This window comes from Onychostruthus taczanowskii, unplaced genomic scaffold (assembly GCF_017590055.1).
Source record: "Onychostruthus taczanowskii isolate IOZ18803 unplaced genomic scaffold, ASM1759005v1 scaffold20, whole genome shotgun sequence".
NCBI classification, from domain to species: Eukaryota; Metazoa; Chordata; class Aves; order Passeriformes; family Passeridae; genus Onychostruthus; species Onychostruthus taczanowskii.
Window position 1 is genome coordinate 4676409 of NW_024499240.1, and position 20337 is coordinate 4696745.

The 20337-nt window shown below is 36.5% G+C and overlaps 1 protein-coding gene across 2 annotated transcripts in view; it reads right to left on the bottom strand.

Annotated features, from left to right (window-relative positions):
• The window catches only part of LOC121335352 (neurabin-1-like), a 40545-nt gene that overhangs the window by 2257 nt on the left and 17951 nt on the right, over positions 1–20337 (bottom strand). Inside the window, exons 8-18 of one of the 2 annotated variants that reach the window (XM_041403382.1) lie at positions 19777–19830; positions 17808–18037; positions 16064–16160; positions 15794–15983; positions 14820–14971; positions 13541–13874; positions 12413–12497; positions 11760–11831; positions 10911–11106; positions 6393–6509; positions 615–803 (exon numbers count right to left, since the gene is read on the bottom strand). In XM_041403382.1, coding sequence (XP_041259316.1) covers positions 615–803; positions 6393–6509; positions 10911–11106; positions 11760–11831; positions 12413–12497; positions 13541–13874; positions 14820–14971; positions 15794–15983; positions 16064–16160; positions 17808–18037; positions 19777–19830 — 1716 coding nt within the window. The remainder of the gene's footprint in view (positions 1–614; positions 804–6392; positions 6510–10910; positions 11107–11759; positions 11832–12412; positions 12498–13540; positions 13875–14819; positions 14972–15793; positions 15984–16063; positions 16161–17807; positions 18038–19776; positions 19831–20337) is intronic. The other variant, XM_041403383.1, reaches the window with a different exon arrangement.

The following is a 20337-nucleotide window of genomic DNA, read 5'->3' on the forward strand; positions in this document are numbered from 1 at the left end:
GCAGACCAATGAACCTCTTCTAGCTGCACATCTTGCCTGTCCATAATGCAGTCTCATAATCTAACAAGAAAGAAAAACTGCAGGAATTTACCAGAACTATAAGGGATACATATATACTGCAGCTTCCAGGTGTAAAATGGCAAGAAAAGACTCAAAATATTCCAGTACGTATTTTCAGGAGGAGTAAAAACTTGAAACGTTTAAAGTGTCACCAAATAGGATTTCAGCCTTCCTATTTGAAGAGGAAAGGTTGAACAAACAGATTTCTAAAACTGGATTCTGCAATTCTATTTCAATTGGCCAGAACTTGTTTTGGTATGACCTTATGTTGAGATTGGTGATAGATATATGCTTCCTTCATTTCCTCGAGAAAGCAATATTTGTTGTTTTTCTGGCCATAAATAGCCTTTAGTTCTACAATCAATTACTAATTACCACTTAACTATACAGGCTCCAAGTATTTCAAAAGCAACTCAAAATAAAATAACAACAGCAAATAACTCTGTCCCTTAAAAAGCCAGAGAACCAGGAAACTGAACGTTGTAGGTTAAAAATATGTCTAAATAAGAGTGAAACCTATACAGTTACAAATCCATCCCATGTTGTACACATACCTTCAACTTCTCACTGTCGAGCTGCATCAACTGCTGTCCATCTACATTCATGGCTGTGAACTCTGTAATATACTGCTCCATGTTCATTCCCATCAACCAGTGGCATACTTGCTGGGTGGTCCATTCAGAAATAGGTCTGCTGTGCCATTGATTTTGCTTTCCTGTTGTTGTAAATTCATCGTCCAGTGCCTAACCGATTGAGAAAAGTCACCATAAGCAACATTTTACTTGACTGTATGTTGAATTCCAGTTGTCAGTTGAGTTTGGTTAACAAAGTGCATTTTTACACATGCTCTACTCCAAAAATAAAGTTCTTGAGATCAGTTTGCCTAATTTACTATAAACAAGACACTTCACCATACAACACAAAGTCAGAAACAGAGAACATAAATGGTAAACTGGACCTATCCAAACAATGAACACACTTCCTCAGTTAGCTGGTTAAGGTAGCTCAATCTTAATGTTAGATGCTACCTTACACTGTATGAAGAATTATCAAGCACTTCAACTCTATTATTATTGTTAAGTGATGGAAATTCAAAATAAAAGCAATTCTAGTAGCCAGTAAATCTGGTGAGTGTTCTAGGTATAGTTTTGTTACATTTTGTACATTTGTAAAGAGAAGACTGTTTGTTCTTTGAACTAATGCTATTACATCGACATTTTAAAAGGTCTGCCCAAATAGAAGATGACCATTTAAGAAAGCAGCTTGCAGACTTCCACTGAAAATACACTTTGCCAGCTCACAGAGCTTTTGAGGCACCCTGCTTCAATTTCATTTGGCTTCTGAGGGGAAAAGGTACTGCTGTTTGTCCTGAAGCACTGTCACTTCATCACAAAAGAAAAGCTACACAACAGAGCTCAGTGTCTGTAGAGAAGAAAATCCACTGTGGTACTTGAATCAGTAACATCAGTTAACTGAAGTTTTATCCAGAATCATCTCTCACCAGCTCATGACTGAGTACAGGCTGCATTAGACTTGCAGACAGCTCATCCAAGATATTTGCAAATAGCAGAAAACATGCTCCCCTTTTCCAGCAGGCCTTACATGCATTTGTGAACAGAAAACGTGGAAAAAAGGAGTTTTCTAACTATGGATTTGAGAGATGACCCTGTTAAGTCGCAGGTGAACTACAGCTGCCAGCCAAAGGGATCTCACAAAATCCAGCTTATTTGTTGGAATATTTGGGAGAGTTGATTGATGTAACAAAATTATTGTGGTGATTACAAGTCAAAGACAGTGAGATGTAGGTCTGCCACATGATCTGATCATATCACACAATGGATCTGACCACGGAGTATGGAAGACACGTATGAGGGGAAATACAGAATTTTCAAATTTCCAGTGTAGTGAAGGACTACACATAATTTGAAATGGTTTTGCTTTCCCTGGTCTGTGAAACAAGGGACAGTGGCTACATTAAGAAGCAATGCATAAAAATAGGAATGATTTTGTAGGGCCAAACAGTTTGTGTTGAGGTCTGAAAATCCACACTACAAGCATTTCAAAGGATTTTCACTTCCAAATAGCCTGAGTCTGATCACAAAGACTCAATGGCCACTAGCAGCTGGAACGTAGCAGGACCTGCTGGAGCACATCTGATTTGATTTCTGAGATAAATCAAAGTAAGGACGTGGCAACAATCAGAATATTTATTTCAAAAATGAACTCCTTATCCAAATCAAAATGCTTATGTAGATGTAACAAGTGCAAATACATCTGCCTTACTGATGTGCAAAAGAAGAATAGCAATTTGCATAAAATAACAGCAAAGGGCTCTAGAAGAGGATTGGCTTGAAGTGCTCTGTACAGCATCTGTATCAAGACAACTGGAGCACTGAATCTTCTATTCAAGCTATCAAGCTTGAGATGCTTTGTACAGAGAAGATTAGTTGGATAAATTACCAGGTGAATTTAAAAATGCACGTTTATTTTACATAATTGTACATAACAGTACTCCCCAACCTGATATTGCAATAAAAAAATATATTGGCAACTTTGTCTCATGCTGGCAAGTGTTCATGAACAGTACATAAAAAAGGGGAAACACTTTGCATTTTAAGTTGGACCTGTATCTCAGGTGTCCTCTATCAGCCACAAGAAATACTAAAAAATATTTAATTATATATATATTTTTAATATATGTATGTACTTTTATCATTTGAGGTGTGGGGGGGTATGTGTATCTATATATCTCCTTTATATGAAAAAATGTGTGAAGTGTTTTATTCCAGTTAGAACTCACTCTAGATTTGCTGAATCTGTGCAAGCCATGTAAGAACTTCCCTTCTGTAATTTCAGATTGTAAGTACTTGAAGATGTATTCTTGTCAAGGAAAGAAAGGGACTCCGATTCTTTCATTTTGTCAGAGAATTGCTGTCCCCTGATGGAATCTTGAGGGCTCTCTAAACCAGTTTGTCCAAGCAGCACAGATTAGAGCATCTAACAGACTGCACTATGGAGGAGTCTCCAGGCTTAGCTACAAATTGCAGCTTCAGCATCATCAATTGTTAACAAACTCCTTCTATTTCACAAGACAGAACCCCAAAACCAGAAGTTGTAGCAACATCTGAATCTGTGTTAAGACACAGACATCATCTTCTCACAGACATTTAATACTATAAAATTTGAATTTTTCACTACTACACTAGGGAAAGCACCTGTGACTTTTGAAGAATACAGGAAAGTGAAAACTGTAGAAGAATAAGATGAAAAACACCAGTTTTTGAGTAAGGATTATTGGTCATTAAATAATACCTCTGCATCATTTTTTTCTCAAATGTCCATTCAGAGACAGAAGGAACATGCCAAGCTGTGTTTGTGCACCGAAGTTAAGAGTCTTCAAAACAGCCACTACACACAAGAAAGAGATCAGCTGCAAATTCAGAAAGGAGAACTAAAACTACTTCTAAGGTGTGGAAGCATGAGAAAGCCATGTGCTTCTGCATAAAAATGCATGTGACTGCATAAAAATGCATGTGACCTAGAAAGCAAATAAAGGCTCTAGAGATAAAAATATAAAGCCCAAGAGAACACCACTGCCATCACACCATTTAACATACTGGGGACATTAGCAGGATTACCCAGCTAGCTTGCTAACCATCTGTGAGTGAAGTGCCTCTGATCTAACCAGCTGGCTACCAACACCTGAACTCCCACCAGGCAGTCATGTGCCCAAACTGCCTGCGAGCACCTGTCCAGCAGAGGCAGACTCCTCAGCGCTGCCCCTAGCTAGGTGTCTAAGAGGTGTTTCCATCTCCAGTTTCCCAACAACTCCAGGATTTATAAGGCAACGTGCAACAGCCCACTCCTCTGAAAGCTGGAGTTACACTGGCTAGCACGACTCCTGCTGCATACTTATGAACCTGTCTGGACAACAACCATCAGGCAGAAATTAGTAAAAGCTTAATTTAAGGATCCTGTTCAGTATCTTTTTTGGTGATTTGAATGAAGGGATTGAGTGTACCCTGAGTAAATTCGTGGACAACACCAAGTTAGGTGACAGTGTCGATCTGTTGAAGGGCAGGAAAGCCTGCGGAGGGACCTGGACAGGCTGGATCGATGGGCCAGACAAAAAGCATGAGGTTCAACATGACCAAGTGCAGTGTCCTACAAACTGGCCAAAACAACACCATGCAGTGCTACAGGCTGGGGGCAGAGTGGCTGGAAAGTGGCCCAGTGGGAAAGGGCTGGGGGGTGCTGGTCAATAGCAGCTGAACATGAGCCAGCGTGTGGCCAAGTGGCCAAGAAAGCCAATGGCATCCCAGCCTGTATCAGAAACAGTGTGACCAGATGGACCAGGACAGTGATTGTCATGTACTGGGCACTGGTGAGGTCACACCTCAGGTGCTGTGTCCAGTTCTGGGCCCCTCTGTTCAGAAAGGACATTGAGGTGCTGGAAGAGGTCCAGAGAAAAGCAGTGAAGCTGGTGACGGTTGTGGAGCACAAATCCCATGAGGAGCAGCTGAGGGAGCTGGGGCTGTTTAGCCTGGAGGATACTCAAGGGGACCTTATCACTCTCTACAGCTTGCTGGAAGGAGGGTGTAGCCAGGTGAGGGGCAGGCTCTTCTCCCAGGCACCCAGTGACAAGAGGACATAGTCTTCAGCTTGCCAGGTAAGATTCAGGTTGAACATCAGGAAGAATTTCTTCACAGAAAGGCTGATAAAACATTGGAATGGACTGCCCAGGGAGGTGGTGGAGTCACTGTCCCTGGAGGTGTTTAAGGAAAAGACTGAACATGGCATTCAGTGCCATGGTCCAGTTGACAAGGTGGTGTTCAAGGTGGTGTCCAGTCATAGGCTGGACTTGATGATCTTGGAGGTCTTTTCCAACCTCATCAATTCTGTGATCTGAAATACCCTAAACTGCTGTAAGATTGATTACTTTTCCCAGACCTAGACTACAAACTTTAAAAAACCCCTAAGAATAGAACTATGTATTTTTCTTCACACATACTGCTTTCCAAATGAGGAAACAGTTCAGTTTGTTCCTTGTTTTCCTCAGAGTAGATCCTTGATACTCAATGTAATTATTGAAAAGATACAAACAGCTTTCACTGGTCATGCAAAAGCAGGACAATAAGCAACATATGAACTTGACAGAACACTGGAACTCATCTATAACAAAAAGAGGCTTAAATCATCACTTTACACATTGAAAATTAGTAATAAACTGCTTTAATTTTAGTTTTAGTATCCAAAGATTACTGAAAGTTTGTAACACTGATTGAAGAACAATACTTGAGAAGATATCTTTCATAAAACCTTACAATTTGTACTCCTTGGAAGTATTAGAAACACATATTCCATTCAAAAAACCGCAATGAGAGCTAGCAAAGATAGATTATTAACTGGAGTTCCTTTGGTTTTCATTAGATCTAAGACTGTTATCTCCAAAAAAGCCCTGCAAAAACGTAATCCACTACTGCAACCTGTAAACTAGTTATTTGATTTATGACACCTCAGATTTTTATGTCAGGGAATTCATAACATTGTCTGTAAGACTGGGCTGAGTTTCTACATATTACTGGGATATTATAGGATTTTCACTGATGACTGACTTAAGACAGCTGATAAAAATACCATCACATTCATGAACTACCAGTCTGGCAAGCCCTCTTGAAAAAATTCATTTTACATAAGATAACGATGTTCTGTTTTTAATGAGTTTTCCTAAACTAAGGGATTTAATTTATTAAGATGTCCATCAGTCAAACACCAAATGAGACAGGATCTCAGAATGCTACCAAAGTGTGGACTTTGGGTTTCAGCTGTAGCCAAAGGAATTAGTTCTCCAGGGGAATGAACACACTTTCAGGTGTCTAATTTCTACCTATATATCAGAACCATCATGTTCTGACTTTTTTCCTTTTTTTTTTTTTTTTTCCTTTTTTTTTTTGTTTTTATTGAGATGAAATTTTACCGTAAAACAAACCTGCACAAGATGTGAAGGCAAGGTCAAAAATCTTGCAGCTTTCATTCATCCAGGAAGTTGCATTAAATTAGTGGAACAGAACAGCGTTATATTTAAAACTAAAAACTTTGATTTGATCAGTGAGTTCATTCAGATTTTTATGGTACAACTAGGATCAGAGCACACAGAGCACACATGCACTAGTGCATGTCCTTAACTCATTTAACAACTTCTTTAAAGTGCTCTTCAACATTCAAATATGGAACAGCATCTAGTTTCACATCACACACATCTGTTTCTATTAAACATGCTGTAGTGTGAACAACAACATCAACAACACACATATACACACTTTGAAACTCACCTCATTTGAAGAGAAGGTTAAAGTGTGTGAACGACCTGACAGATTTGGTTCTGTCACTAACCCTGAAAGTTCACAACTTGGCTTGCTATGGTATGTATCATCTATGACAATTCTACTCTGCAAACAAGTGGAAATAATGTTTTATTAACTCACTGCTTGGAAAAGCAGGTCATTAGGTGACATTCTAGTAATTCTGATTTTTGGTTAAAAAAATTAGTATGACTTAGTTACCTTTAGAACACGTATGAAATGTACTAACTGTATCAAGCATTTGACTTTTTTTTTGTTAAACTTCTGAATTCAGAAAAGCAGTAACAAATTTAAAGCAATATCCCAAATAAGAGCAACTTATGCAGAGAATCGGTCACAACCTGAAATGGTGTTAGAATACACAAGGAAGTGCATCAGATACTTTTTCAACAGGCATACCCCACTGTGGGAGAAGCAATTTAAAATGCATTTGTTGGACTTATTCATGATGAACTTTCATTAAACTGAAACCTCCACAAACACTATCAATGTGTTTCAGAAGGTAGCGTCTGTTGATTCCCTCAATTTCCAACTCAGATTGCGACCTTGAAAATATTTTGCTTTAGTGAGTGAAAAATAAATCTGCCAAAAACATGGCTCCTACTTTTGCCTTTCTAAAAATTTGTTTCAGCACTACTCTTTGTGCCTACAAACAGTAATTAATTATTTACCAGTATTTTCTCTAATGTTCTCTAAGTCTCTAATCACCTAATTACACTTTGTAAGGATGCCATACCACATCCCTATGTGCATAAATAACCTGAGATCCTAAATTAAGCTGATCTTAAGGATACTTTTCTTCAGTTAGTTATGCTTATATAAGAGAACCACATTTTTGCAGTAACCTTCATGTAGCACTTCTGTATTTGTGTTCTGATTTCAATTTCACTTGAACTCTCAGTTTTCCGGATTATTCTATTTTTGTTTGGTAAGTGCACTCCCTTATACTCTAAATTATTGATACACATTTTCAATCTAAAAAACACCATACCAAAGCTCAAGAAAAAAGCCACCACCACCACAACAAACATAAATCCCCCACAACTTGAATTTTCTTGCTACCTCCATGTAGTACTTTTCTTGACTGAGAAATTGTGTTCTGTTTACCATATAGATTATTTTATTAATTACATTAAATGTTAGGGTCTTCTTCAGTCTTTCAGTTGTAAAAATTACTACTAGAAGCAGCTGAATACTTTGTCCATCAACCTATTCTCAAATTAACTTCAACCCAAGCTGAAAATCTATTTAAGAGCTTTTCTTTAGCCATACCCACTGGCTGAGCCATACCCTCAGTTCACTCTTTCTAACCTTTACAGAGAAAATCAAGAACAACTCAGACAAATGAAACTAAAAGATACAATAATAAAAACATAGCCAAAAGTAAAGCATCTGAGCACCAGCTGTAATGTTTTCTCCTCCCCCTGCTCCTAATCAGTTTATAGGAGTAATTTCCTTTTAAGCCTTTAGAGCCAGTTAGAAAGATTTTTGACTCTTGAATAGCATAGAATTTGGACAGAAAGGTTTTATAGGTATGCTTCCTACCATTTAAAGTACTAGGGTATAGTTTATACCACACTGTTCTTCCTTGCACTGAAAATGAAAGACTCCACACACGCTTACAGAAGCTAAGTAGTATTCTGGAAAACCAATGAGTGTAAACACTCTGTATGCATGTGTATTGTATCAGAGAATGGGACAGATTTACACCAAGGGACTAATTTAAGAACTTCCTGCAAGCACACAGGATTTTAGTTCCTGTGTTTCTTGTTTTCACAAGGATCAAGAAGTTGACTCACTACTTTGTCAAACTGTAAGTTTAAAACTAACTTCAGAACCATTTTAAGAAAATAAAAACATTTCAAGTGTACTAACTTTCAGAGGCAAACTTTGTAAAACTAGAAACCAGGTAATGAGGAATATAATTATATTCCTTGCATCATCAATGCTAAAACACAACTACATAAATTATACACAATGCAAGGGACTTGGTTCCACAGAGATTTTTTACATGACAAAGTTCTTATTTTAGGCTTTCTACTTTTACCTCCTGTTAAAGAAATGCTGTCACATGATCACATGGGATACTACAAATATAAAAGGAATAAATGCTAATGCTATATTTATGATATATTTATTTACAAATTTTGAGTTAATATCAACAAAAAGGAGTATTCTTCCCTTGAATTCTGGGGAGATGACTTTGTCCCTTGCTTTTATATTGTTTTAGTAACAAGCCTCACTTCTGAGTGGTCAAGCACATTTATTTGTTAGTTTTAATGTCCTTTCACAGCAAAAAAAAAGCCAAAGCCTTTTTACTGTACATATGTAATTATCAACCCTAAAGTTCAGATCCACAACAATTAGTCATTCATTTGAAGCAGCAACCACTGTCACAATACCATGTTTACAAAAAGACCCCAAACACTGCAAAGTGAAAACAGCCTGACTTTGGAGAGGAAAAGTATAATTTTATGATTAATGAATCTATGAGAATCTGTTCTTCAGTGGCATCAGCCTTCTACCATTTTACAAAGCAGGAATATAGCTGGAGACTTGCATAATCTTCCAGCTGCTGGTTTGGAACTGGAACTAAGGAAGAGAGCAGCAAACAACAATTACATACTGGAGCATGAGAAGGAAACAAAAAATCCCAAACCAGTAGGGAAGAAACCAGCTGGAAGGTTGATGCAGTAATCATCTTGGGAAGTATAGTCCAGTAAGAAGAGAAGACTATTACTTCAGAACAATGTAGAAAGGAAGAGAGCATTCAATCTGGTAACATCTGTAACTTTTTGATTGCCAAAAGTAGGTGCATATGGTAGGTATATGAAAACTTTAAGAGCTGCTTAAGCACATTATGGGTGCTTATAGTAGAAATGCAGTAGTGGGACTTTTACTATGCTTAGAAAACTTATTCAAATCAGATAGAAAGGAGCAATGAAGAGGGGACCAACAAGCTCCTCTGAATCAATGACTTTGAAAGACAAAGTCAATGATTGCTTATCTACACAGGAAACACCTCTCCATAGCTCTGCTACAGCCTATTAGGAGACCAGCTACAGCCTATCAAGAGACCAGCCTATTAAGAGACCAACCACACATTCCTATTTAATCAAAAATTGCATCCAAGAATATGCATATACCTTCCAAGTTGTTGGGTTATTTACAGAAACATCTTTTGGCCAAGATGTCGGCCAAAAGCTCTTGCAGGCTCCAAGAGAAGCAACCAATGCAGGAGCTGTAAATACACGAGACCGATGCACACTGGGCAGCATTTTGTGCAGTGCCCAGTGCAGTTCTACCTCAGAGATTAAACAATTCCTACTCTTATTAAGTTCCTGTGTTATAATAAAGATTGTATGGTTCTAAAACCACTTCCTGTACTTTTTAAAAACTATGTATGCAGACAATTTACAACTATCACAGGGACTGTAGATTTACACTAGCAAACAAATTATTTAAAAAAAGGTATTACAACAGCGTTTTAGTGCAATCGCCATCTGGAAACATGGAAAGCAATCTTGTTATCTGCAATCTCTGCAAAATATCAACGACTTCATGGACCACAACTGGACAAGTTACTCTTCCAGATATAAAATTAATTTCTTTCTAACAGCACAGAAGAAAAGCAAAACACGAAAGGGTATTTTAGCAATCCAATGAGAAGAAAAAGTGTGAAACTCAAGAATAAACCCCCTTACTCAATAACTGTAATTTTCAACTTGACATAATCCAAGGAAACAAGAATACAGTCAGTAAAATTGCTGGGAACAATGTTAAATTGAAAAAGGTTTTACCAAATATTCAGACAGCACACACATTACACCTTTTAGTTTCTAAAACTGTTTCTTTCAAATAGTTTAAACTGTTAAGATGGTAACTATGGTTATAGACTGAACTGTGTAGCTCACTCACAAGACCTGGTTAAAAGGCTCTAAATCATTAGATTATAAGCTACTCAGAAGCCTGGAAGAAAATGTTCTACAGATGTGTTTCTTGGCTTTTAATACTATATTTGTTAATGAAAATTAGGATACTCTCTTCCTCCACCTGTCTGGTACTCCAACCCTACATTCCAGTACAGTAAGAACTGACTGGCCAACTGTTTGGACAGCTGACCTCTGCTTATGCACAATTCCTCCATGAACTAGTCTAGAAAACAGATTAGACCTTTAAAACTATGCTTTTCTGAAACTAGCATTACTTTTAGCATGACCAACCAGTGAAAAAGCATGCCCTGTGATTCTTCCTTAGATGCTACTTCAGCCTGAATATCCTCTACTGATGTTTCAACTGAAGGAGGGAACAGGAACACTCAATTCCTGCTTGTAAGCGCTGTAGTATCTCAAACTTCTCCAGCAATGTTTGTAAGAGGTGATATGGTCAAGGACTAAGTTATTAGGCTTCCACACACTAATCACTGATATTTGTACTTCACCAAAATGCAACACTTAAACATTCAAAGCACAAATTAGTCATCTTTACCTTGCTTCTGTTCTTGTCTTGACCATGCTCACAACCATCCTGCCCACTCTGAGTAACCTGCAGACTGCTACTTGAAACCTGAGGCTCTTTGTGGCTGTCTCCAAACCAAGAGAAAGGCATGCAAGTAGGAACAGGGGAATCTGAATCTGATGCAGAAAGATTGTTGCCAGAGTCATCCAAAAGTTCTCGGGAACCTCTAAAATAAACAGATGAAATTCTGTTTAAATAACCACAACAAAAAACGGCATCCAATCCCTCTACACAACCACCCCATTAAAAACAAGAACAAACACAAAACACACCACTTATTTTTACCAGTTTCACAGCACAACTTATACTTGAAATTAAAACTGATACTTGTATTTAAATATCCATGCAAAATAATAAGTTACATAACAACACAATTTTTTGCAGTATTTCACACAATTTAACAATTTCAAGTAATTGCTAACTTAATTTACTCAACATTCATCTTCTTACCAGTTTCACAGCACAACTTATACTTGAAATTAAAACTGATATTTGTATTTAAATATCCGTGTAAAATAATGAGTTACATAACAACACAATTTTTTTGCAGTATTTCACACAATTTAATAATTTCAAGTAATTGTTAACTTAATTTACTCAACATTCATCTTCTTAAACAAAATACAGTTTTAAGGTTTTCTCCTCTACTCTCTTCTGTGAGATTAGAAGCTCATCTCTATCATTAAATCTTCACAGAATTTTGGCACTGTTATACCAGAATATACTTTAAGATCAAACATTAATGACAGTTTTAAAGAAATACTTATGTTACAAATTTTTGAAATGCAGCATGTATGCATAAACTAACAAAAGAACTACCTGCTATCCAGAGAACCTCTTAGATTTTCTTTTTCTTGCTTCTTACCCTTGCCCCCAGATTTCCGCAATCCACTGAAGTGAAAAAACAGATTTCATAAAGCACTTACATTTACATTTCTTTAAATCAGCAAGTTAGTTTTCATATTGACTTCAACAGTCATAAAAAGCCACATTTATATTGTTACATAAAGCATAATTTTGCAGATTATGCATGCAATTAAAAAAGTTCTGGCACTCATATTCTATTTAAGAATCATTACAGTACCCTTTCAAAAGACACAGATAACCAAAATAAATACAGAAAATGCCTACAGAAGCCTAGAATATAGTGGATACAACCAGAAAGAAAACCTCAGTTTTACTGCTACATTAATGCTCCTAAGCAATGCACAGCAACTTGAGCAAAGTCACTAACTACATTATCAGTGTGTGAAATCAGCTGATTTTTAACTTATACACTATGATGCATTTATTGCAGTACCAGCCTAAATCTTTAGTGTTAGCTGGCTTCAACAAGCTTTACCCCATCTTCAAAGGTGTTATGCAGTAGCATTACTGCACTCCTCAACATTGTTTTATTTAAGAGAACATAATATTCTCAAAAATAACACAGAACAACATTTATTTTCAAAGGAACACATGTAAAATCCTACCCAAAATCTGGAAATCTCCTTTTGGACTTCCCTGATGGAATTCCTTCATTTGTTTCTGCTGTCTTGTCTTCATTTTTCCTTTCTTCTGTTTTTCATAGAGAGGTGAAAAATAAAAATGTTGTTGTAAAAAAACCTGCAATTTTCAGCTACTAATGATGATTCTTGTAAGTCAGATACTAAGACCTGGGTGACAGTGTTAAAACTCCCATTCCTGCACACAGATAATAACTGAAATACTACAGCCATATCAGCCAGCCTAAGTTATTTTCTGTGGCATCTTTCCATCATTCTGTCTGGACCAGGCCATTTTTAAATGGGGACATAACAGTTGCTGACAACTACTCAAAAATATTCCTTTTGATAAAGAGTAATTCTACACTGTCTACAGAAAGGTAAAAACTACCACAGTATTCTTCTCTAACGAATTACAAACATTAATTAGCAGTTCCACAGCCAGTTTACAAAAAAGAAGTTTACAATGATTCTGCCATCACAAAAAAACTGTAGAAAAGAAAGCAAATTCACAGACATATTAGATATGTGTCTTAATAAGTGAGGTTTGTTTTAGAGTATTTTTGTTTGAGTCTTTATAGACACATACAAAAAAAGGACAGTATAAAACAAATCCTGTTTCAGGCTATTAAAAGAATGGTTTTGTCTGAGCTGTAGGGCAAAGACAGCAAGTCATCTGTCTTTATACCTTTGTACTAGCTGATTACAGAAAATATCAAACATTGAAAAGATTATATTAGATCCCTTTTTCAATTATTCATAAGAAAAATGCCAACGCTTCCTATCAAATAATGACTAGTAGTGACTAGGCTGATTATAATACCTTTAACCTTCTTCTATGACAAATATCCTAAGAGGGCATGATGAGTAATGTGGTGATTCCCACAATTCTCAGAATCTGTATCTTGTTTAAACACTACATACTGTCTGAAAGCACAAAGCCAACAATGAATTTTTCTGGGAATCAGGAAATTCGTCAGACTTGCTCTCCAATACATTGCCACTTATGAGGCTAGTGTTTTGCAAAAATATATTAGGACCTTTACTGATTACATCTAAAATTTGTAAAACTTCAATCCTGAAGAATTAAAATAATAATAAACCCTTAAGTCTTACCCTTGGCTTCTTTCCCTTTCCCTTTTGCTTCTCTTTGCTTAACATTCTTGAGATATCCTTGAGGAGAATTTGGAGTCATCCCTTCAGGAGGAGGTGAACGAGTGGTGGTTGTGCTATTTTCACTGTTTGGTTTGTGTACTGGAGAAGAGTGTGTGGAAGCAGAAGGACTTGACTCTAGAGGACTTTCTGTGCTTTCTCTTTTCTCAGGCTTTTCACTCTTTTGATCTGTGTCATCCAGGCACGGGAGAGGTAATTTTTCACTTGTTTCTAAGGTCTTAGTTAGGTACATACTGGAAGATTCTCTGTTGAGAACATGGTCTTCTGAATCTTCATCCTTCAATAAATTTAAAAGTTACTTTTTGATAAACATGACATATACACATTTATTGTCTGTTCTTTTACCAGGGTGGAAGGATGTGCTAAGCAAATTTCCTCAGTTCAGGAAATTTTCTGAACTTACATACTTGTGGATACCATCTGAATCACATGAAATCACATGATTTTAGAGGCTGTTACCCACCTCTATACACACCTTTCTGCACGTCCCAAGTAAACTTTTTCTAGCCAAATCAGAAATGTTCTGGTACATGTTAGCCATTCCAATTCAATGCAGCCAGTTTTCAGCCTCACATGTGGATACCATCTGAATCACATGAATCTGATTTTAGAGGCTGTTACCCACCTCTATACACACCTTTCTGCACGTCCCAAGTAAACTTTTTCTAGCCAAATCAGAAATGTTCTGGTACATGTTAGCCATTCCAATTCAATGCAGCCAGTTTTCAGCCTCACTGAATTAGTTCAGCGTCCTCCTTCTATGACAGGCTCTGTCATATATTGACTATCTATACCTCAATGCTTCAGTTGTTTTCCAGAAACATGAGAACATTTTACTGGCACACTTCTTGTGAACTCAAATGATGACTTATGTAATAATGAAGCATTTCAGAATTCTTTAATTTTTGAAGAAATTTGGTAACTTGTTCCAGATGAAGGCATAACAAGATATTTCACAACATATCCCCATATCAAAATCTTTCAGCAAGCAGAAGTAGCACAGAACAAGCTCACATAGTTCTTTGCTAACTTCAAATTAATCACGCCACAAATACATGCCAGAGTTAATGTATGTCATGAACCCTAAAAGGTTTTTTCATTTGATGCAGCATAAAACTAGGATACTTTGGAACAGCCTGAATGAAGCATGGAAAACACTTACAATTGCAAATGCACATAAAACTCAATACATCATTATCAGTGTCAGTACCAGTATCAGTACCTGCAGATTTGCAGTCTGTTGTCCACCCCCAAGAGATTCTTTCAGCTTTGATCGAGAAGGTGGCTGGCGTTTTACTTTCAAAGCAAGCTGAGCTTTTGCTTTGTGGGCACTGGTGTCTAATCTGGGAGTATCTCCAACAAAAGCATCAAAATCTGCAACAAAAACATACATTTTAAAAAAAGTAAACAAAAAACCCAGCAAAAACTGGTAGGCAAGTTCACCAACCCACTGCCCAGAAAAATATTCAAAATCTAAGTCAGAATTATTCTACTTGTTAACCATTGCTGTATGAAAATACTTTTATATTATACTGCACTATTTTACACATTGCAATAGCAATTTCTATTTAATTTGAAATATACTTTTACCTAACTTCTTCAGTTAAAAATAATAAAATCCAACAGAATGTAATTGTCTTATAGATTGAAAACTTAATTCTGTTCTCAAATAGATGAAAGTTTGTGTCCCAGATGCGATTTCCTAACATCATTCTCTAGGACAGAAACTCTTTACAAAGTAAGAATTTACCAAATATTTTAAAAATTTCCTTCTCATTTGAACCTAAATCTGATATTTCATAACATTCTGTGCATAAAATTACAGGACAAAAAAATCATAGCAAGTTTACTGTAAATTACAGCTTGAAACAAATGGGATTTTAACTGACATATCTCAGTGTTTTATTTCGACTATTAGTTTCACTAACAGAGAATCTGCAGAACAGTTAAAACAGTTGTCTCTCCATCCATCCCCTCTTTCCCACAACACTTAAGAAATACATTACAACTATACTGAAAATTTTGGGGTAACCTAAACTCAAGCATCCACACTGACTCAGCTAAAACATTTACCCAGTTAGTACGAAACAGCAAACACTTCACTTCTCTTAACAACAAAAAAACCACTATACATACAAACCACTATGCTCTTAATTTTCCTTAATTGCAAATAAAAAACCACTACAGTCTACTTACCAGAAATCAGCATGTCTAAAGAATTTATTCTTTCTTCTATTGATTTGGTTTCTTTTTCATTGTCTTCTTTTACCTTTGACTGTTCGTTAGATTGGCCTGGACTTTGACAGCCATCTTCCAATAAACTGCCACCCTCAAATACATAAGGCATTTTCTCATATGCTTTCAATTTATTTTCAAGCTCTGAAATCTGCAAGAATTAAAATTCAGAAGTGAGATACAAGTCTCCAAGAATGCAGAAGTTTATTTCAAAATATAATACTGCTTTACTTTTTCCTGATATATTTGCAGCTGTTCTGCATATTTCTGGTCTCTCTCTTCAAGTAGCTTCGAATGATCTTCTTCTTTCTTCATAAATTCTATTTCTCTGGTAAAAGAAATACATACATGTCTATGAAATAGTAATACACAGAAATGCAGAAAAATATGTTTAATAGAAATATGCACAACTGCATTTACTAAAAAGCATTCCATTAGTGAATGGTGACAAAAATCAGTCTGTAAGGTATAACTGATTCATTAATCTTATAATGTCATAAAATGACATATTTATTTGTATGTTTCTACTGTCTTGAAAAGAAAATACAGATGACTGTGATCTACTCTGGGCAGAAAAAGGATGTGTGGTACTTTTTCTGCAAAGTTACAACCATCTCTCATTTTAAAAGTGGCAAGCTGCATATGCATTTAAGCCTGAAATGCATGCATGACTCCAATCATTGCATCTTACTCTCTTCCACAAAGATACATGCACACACAGTATGTTTTCTTTCCAAAAGGTATGGCAAAATTATTTGTTGGAAATTAAATTGCATTTCAAGTTTCTACTTAGTTCATCCTACAGCAATTGCAATGGCTGGGTTTTACAAAGAAGAAACAATGACTACAAGAAGGAAACAAAAATAAAAGCTGTTTTTGCCTGTGTCATATGGAATGACATACAAAACCAGAAAATAAGCATAAAACATCTACAACAAATGCAAAAGCTTCAGGGACAATCAAACGAGTAATGGGAATTTGCTGAACATCGAGGGAATGGAAAGTAGCATGTTAGCAGTCATCTTCACGTACTTTTGAACTTCCATGTGGATAAGCTTGGGAGGAGAGGGGAAAGGAGACCTTTAAAAAGCTCACCAAACAGCACAAAAACGTACTGTGAAAAGTAACATTTCTGGATGTGGACTACAGAGCAAAAGATCATAATAAATTGCCTTTAAAAGGAAGTAGCAACTGGAGAAATTGGGAACAAGAATATTATACAAGAGTATAACAGCAACTACCAAAAGCAACAGTTGTGTTCTGTATTATCAGGACACATCTACGAATATTTTGCAATTTTTTTTACCTCTTCTTTAGCTAAGAGGGAAGATCATAGAACAATTAGACACTACCACATAACAGTGCTGGAGTCCCCCACAGGGGTATCTAATAAACAGTATTACTTCTACTAAAAAACCCAACATGTTGCCATTTTAGTGGGCTAGATACACATCCCCAAACTTTCAATTTCTCTGAAAATTCTTTGTACTCCTCCTATAAGACATAACTAACTCAGACTAAATCACATATATCTGGCTATTATGAGATATCCTTTGTTGTCTACCCTATCTGGAACACTGAAGTCAGCCAAGGTTTTTCACAAAGAGCAAATGGTATTGCCTAACTCCTCAAATCAAATTTCAAGTAGTTCTTCCAAAAAGTATAGATGCATTACAGCTTTTAAACTAAGTTGTTTTTTAAAAGTTGTCATTGAAATATTAAAGAATTTTTCCTTAGCTATAAATCAAAAGCAGCAGCAAGATTTTCAGAAAACCTTTCAGAGAATCTTTTCAGAGAAGCTGGTGATGTAAGGTATGGAATGATTCAGCATTTGTAGCTCACTTCTTCCCTGCACTCTAATAAATGAAAAGAAAGTATATTAAGCAAATTCTATTCCTCCAGGTATTGCTGACAGCTTTCCCCAAGTTGTACAAAACATACAAGCAATAGAGACCTGGTATTTTGGGGTACTTACTTTTGTTGGTAGTCTTTAAGCAATTTCTTGGCCTTGTTGTATTTCTTTTCAAGGGCATCACATTGTTCTTGAGTCTCTTTAAGACGCTCATTTACTGTTTTGCATAAATTTTGTGCCTCTAACCAGTAGGTCTCTAACTTCTTAATTTTCTCTTTGCTTTCATCCAAGTTTTGCTGTAGTTGGGCTCGATTAAATTTCCATTCATTTTTTTCTGCTTCAACAACTTTTAACTGAAAAGATTAATACTTAACAAATTAATCTAATCTAAAAGACTAAATAAAAACCAGTTGTTGATACTTGTTTAAGTAGAGAATAGCTAATAATAATTACATACTTATCAGGAATATGAAAACAGGACACAACTTTTAAAGTAATCACATCAACTCTTCCAACCCTTGCTAATCCAACCAAGTTTAGAACTGAAACCCAAGAGTCTTTTATTGCTTCATCATTGCTATTGCATCTTTCTAGACAGATTAAATAACCAAGACCTGTATTATTAGCTTATATTGTTCCGAGATCTCACCAGATCTTAATATCTCTGGAGAGGCCTAGTTTGAATACCTTCAAAGGCAACTGCAGATAAATAATCTTAACCTGTATACGACAAGCTCCCTGTCCTGCTACTTTGTTACCAACAGCTTTTTGAATAAAGATAACATGACCAGCTGATCTTCCCTGGTAACTTTATATGACACTGGTCTTCCTAATCAATGATGGCACGTGCAGGGTTTCCTTTTCTTGAGCTGATGTACAAAACCACCAAATATTCCCTCAGTAAAGGCAAGGGCTGCCACCCCTTCAGCTTGACAGCAGCCACATTACACACGGTAACGTTAACCTGTGAAGCTCTCCAGGCCTTGGAGGAGTGGACAGGCAAGACACAGCTTAGTTTGTCCAGCCTCCTTCTTTGGGGACACCACTTCCACTGAGGAAACAAATCACTGCTTTTGAAGCCAGTTAAGATCACCTGCCAACGGAACAAGGATTTTGAAGGACCAAGAATTTCTTGAATTTAAAAACGGGGTCGAAAGCTGTACTAACACCAACATTTTTAACAGCTTTTGTGCAAGCCCGTTGGGCCACATACCAAGAATACTAGAAAGAGGAGGAGCACTGTCAGAAATCAGAAACAGAACTGTCGTAAGTAGCTTTGTCTGCCTTGCCTCAACAATTACAGAGTGCATGAAATACCCCAATAGATACTGCTACTGAGAATTATTGCAAACTGAAGCACTATGCCGTCTTCACTTGCTACCTGTGCTGCAACTTGTCCTGGGATATGCATTTCTGAGCAAGGCAACACAGAAGGGCAATGAATAAAAGAAGATGCTCGCACACACACAGTATTTTCAGACAAAGGCCATGCATAAATCTGCATCAGTGAAAAAAGCAGCAAAAAAGTACAAGAAACACTTTCTCAGAATAAGCAGAGGCACTGAACCAATCTTCAGCAAAAAACAAAACTACTGGAAAAAACTCTCTCCCTAGACCAGGTCAGAAATTTAAGGAGGGAAAGAGGATAACAGAAATAACTTTCTGGTAACAGAAAGACAGCCACAAATCATTGTCTGGCCAAATCCATTCTCAAATAAGACAAGTTCAATCCACTGATAATATTCTCATATTTGTTTATGAGCTGTTTCATACAGCTGTCCACAGTACTCAGCTACTGTAACCAGTAATACTGAAGCATTCATTTTAAAGTGGAGACTTGGGGTTTTTTTAGTTTTTTAATGTGACTTTTGGGGCTTTATTTGTTTGGTTGATTTTTAATTTTATTTTTAATTTGAGCATAGCTCTTCAGCTTTGAAATGTCTGTCTAGCATAAAGCAGAGAGTGCCTGAGGCATAAACTGATTGCTACCTTTTGCATTCAGCCTATTTCTGGTGAAATCAGTAGCCATAAAAACAAAACAAACCCCCCGACCAAAAAACCCTACCAATAATTATATTCTCTGAAAACTTACTTTCTCCTTCAGTTGATTCACTTCAGCTATTGTTACTGCATGTTTTAACTGTAGCTGGAACAGACGAAAAGAACTGTATGAGCACATACAAAATTACATTTGAAAATGTTAATTTTAAGTATTTCTCCATGATTCCCTTTTTCTGCAAACCACTGTTAGAGTGGCATAAAGTCAACGTAATTACTTGTCAATTACAGGACAAGTCATCATGAGCTTTTATTTAAAAAAAATTAAAAATTACTCAAACTTCAAACAAGTTCCCCAGTACACAACCACCCTAAAAATCTCCCATTGTTGTCTACACATTAAACTGAAAATATTATGATAAGGTTTCAACATGCCAGGGTAATGAAACGGCAGCAATGCACTTAGGATGACAACTGGGACACAGAATAAAGGAAAAACTTAACACTACTAAATATTTTTACAATCAGCACTTAGAAATAAATGTGTTGGCTTTATTTTAAAATTAAGCCATGTATTTTTACACCACAAATCTTCATAGGATTATTAGAAATCAAAAAGACTACACTTAAGCCAAATGTAAAGATTTTTTCTAAC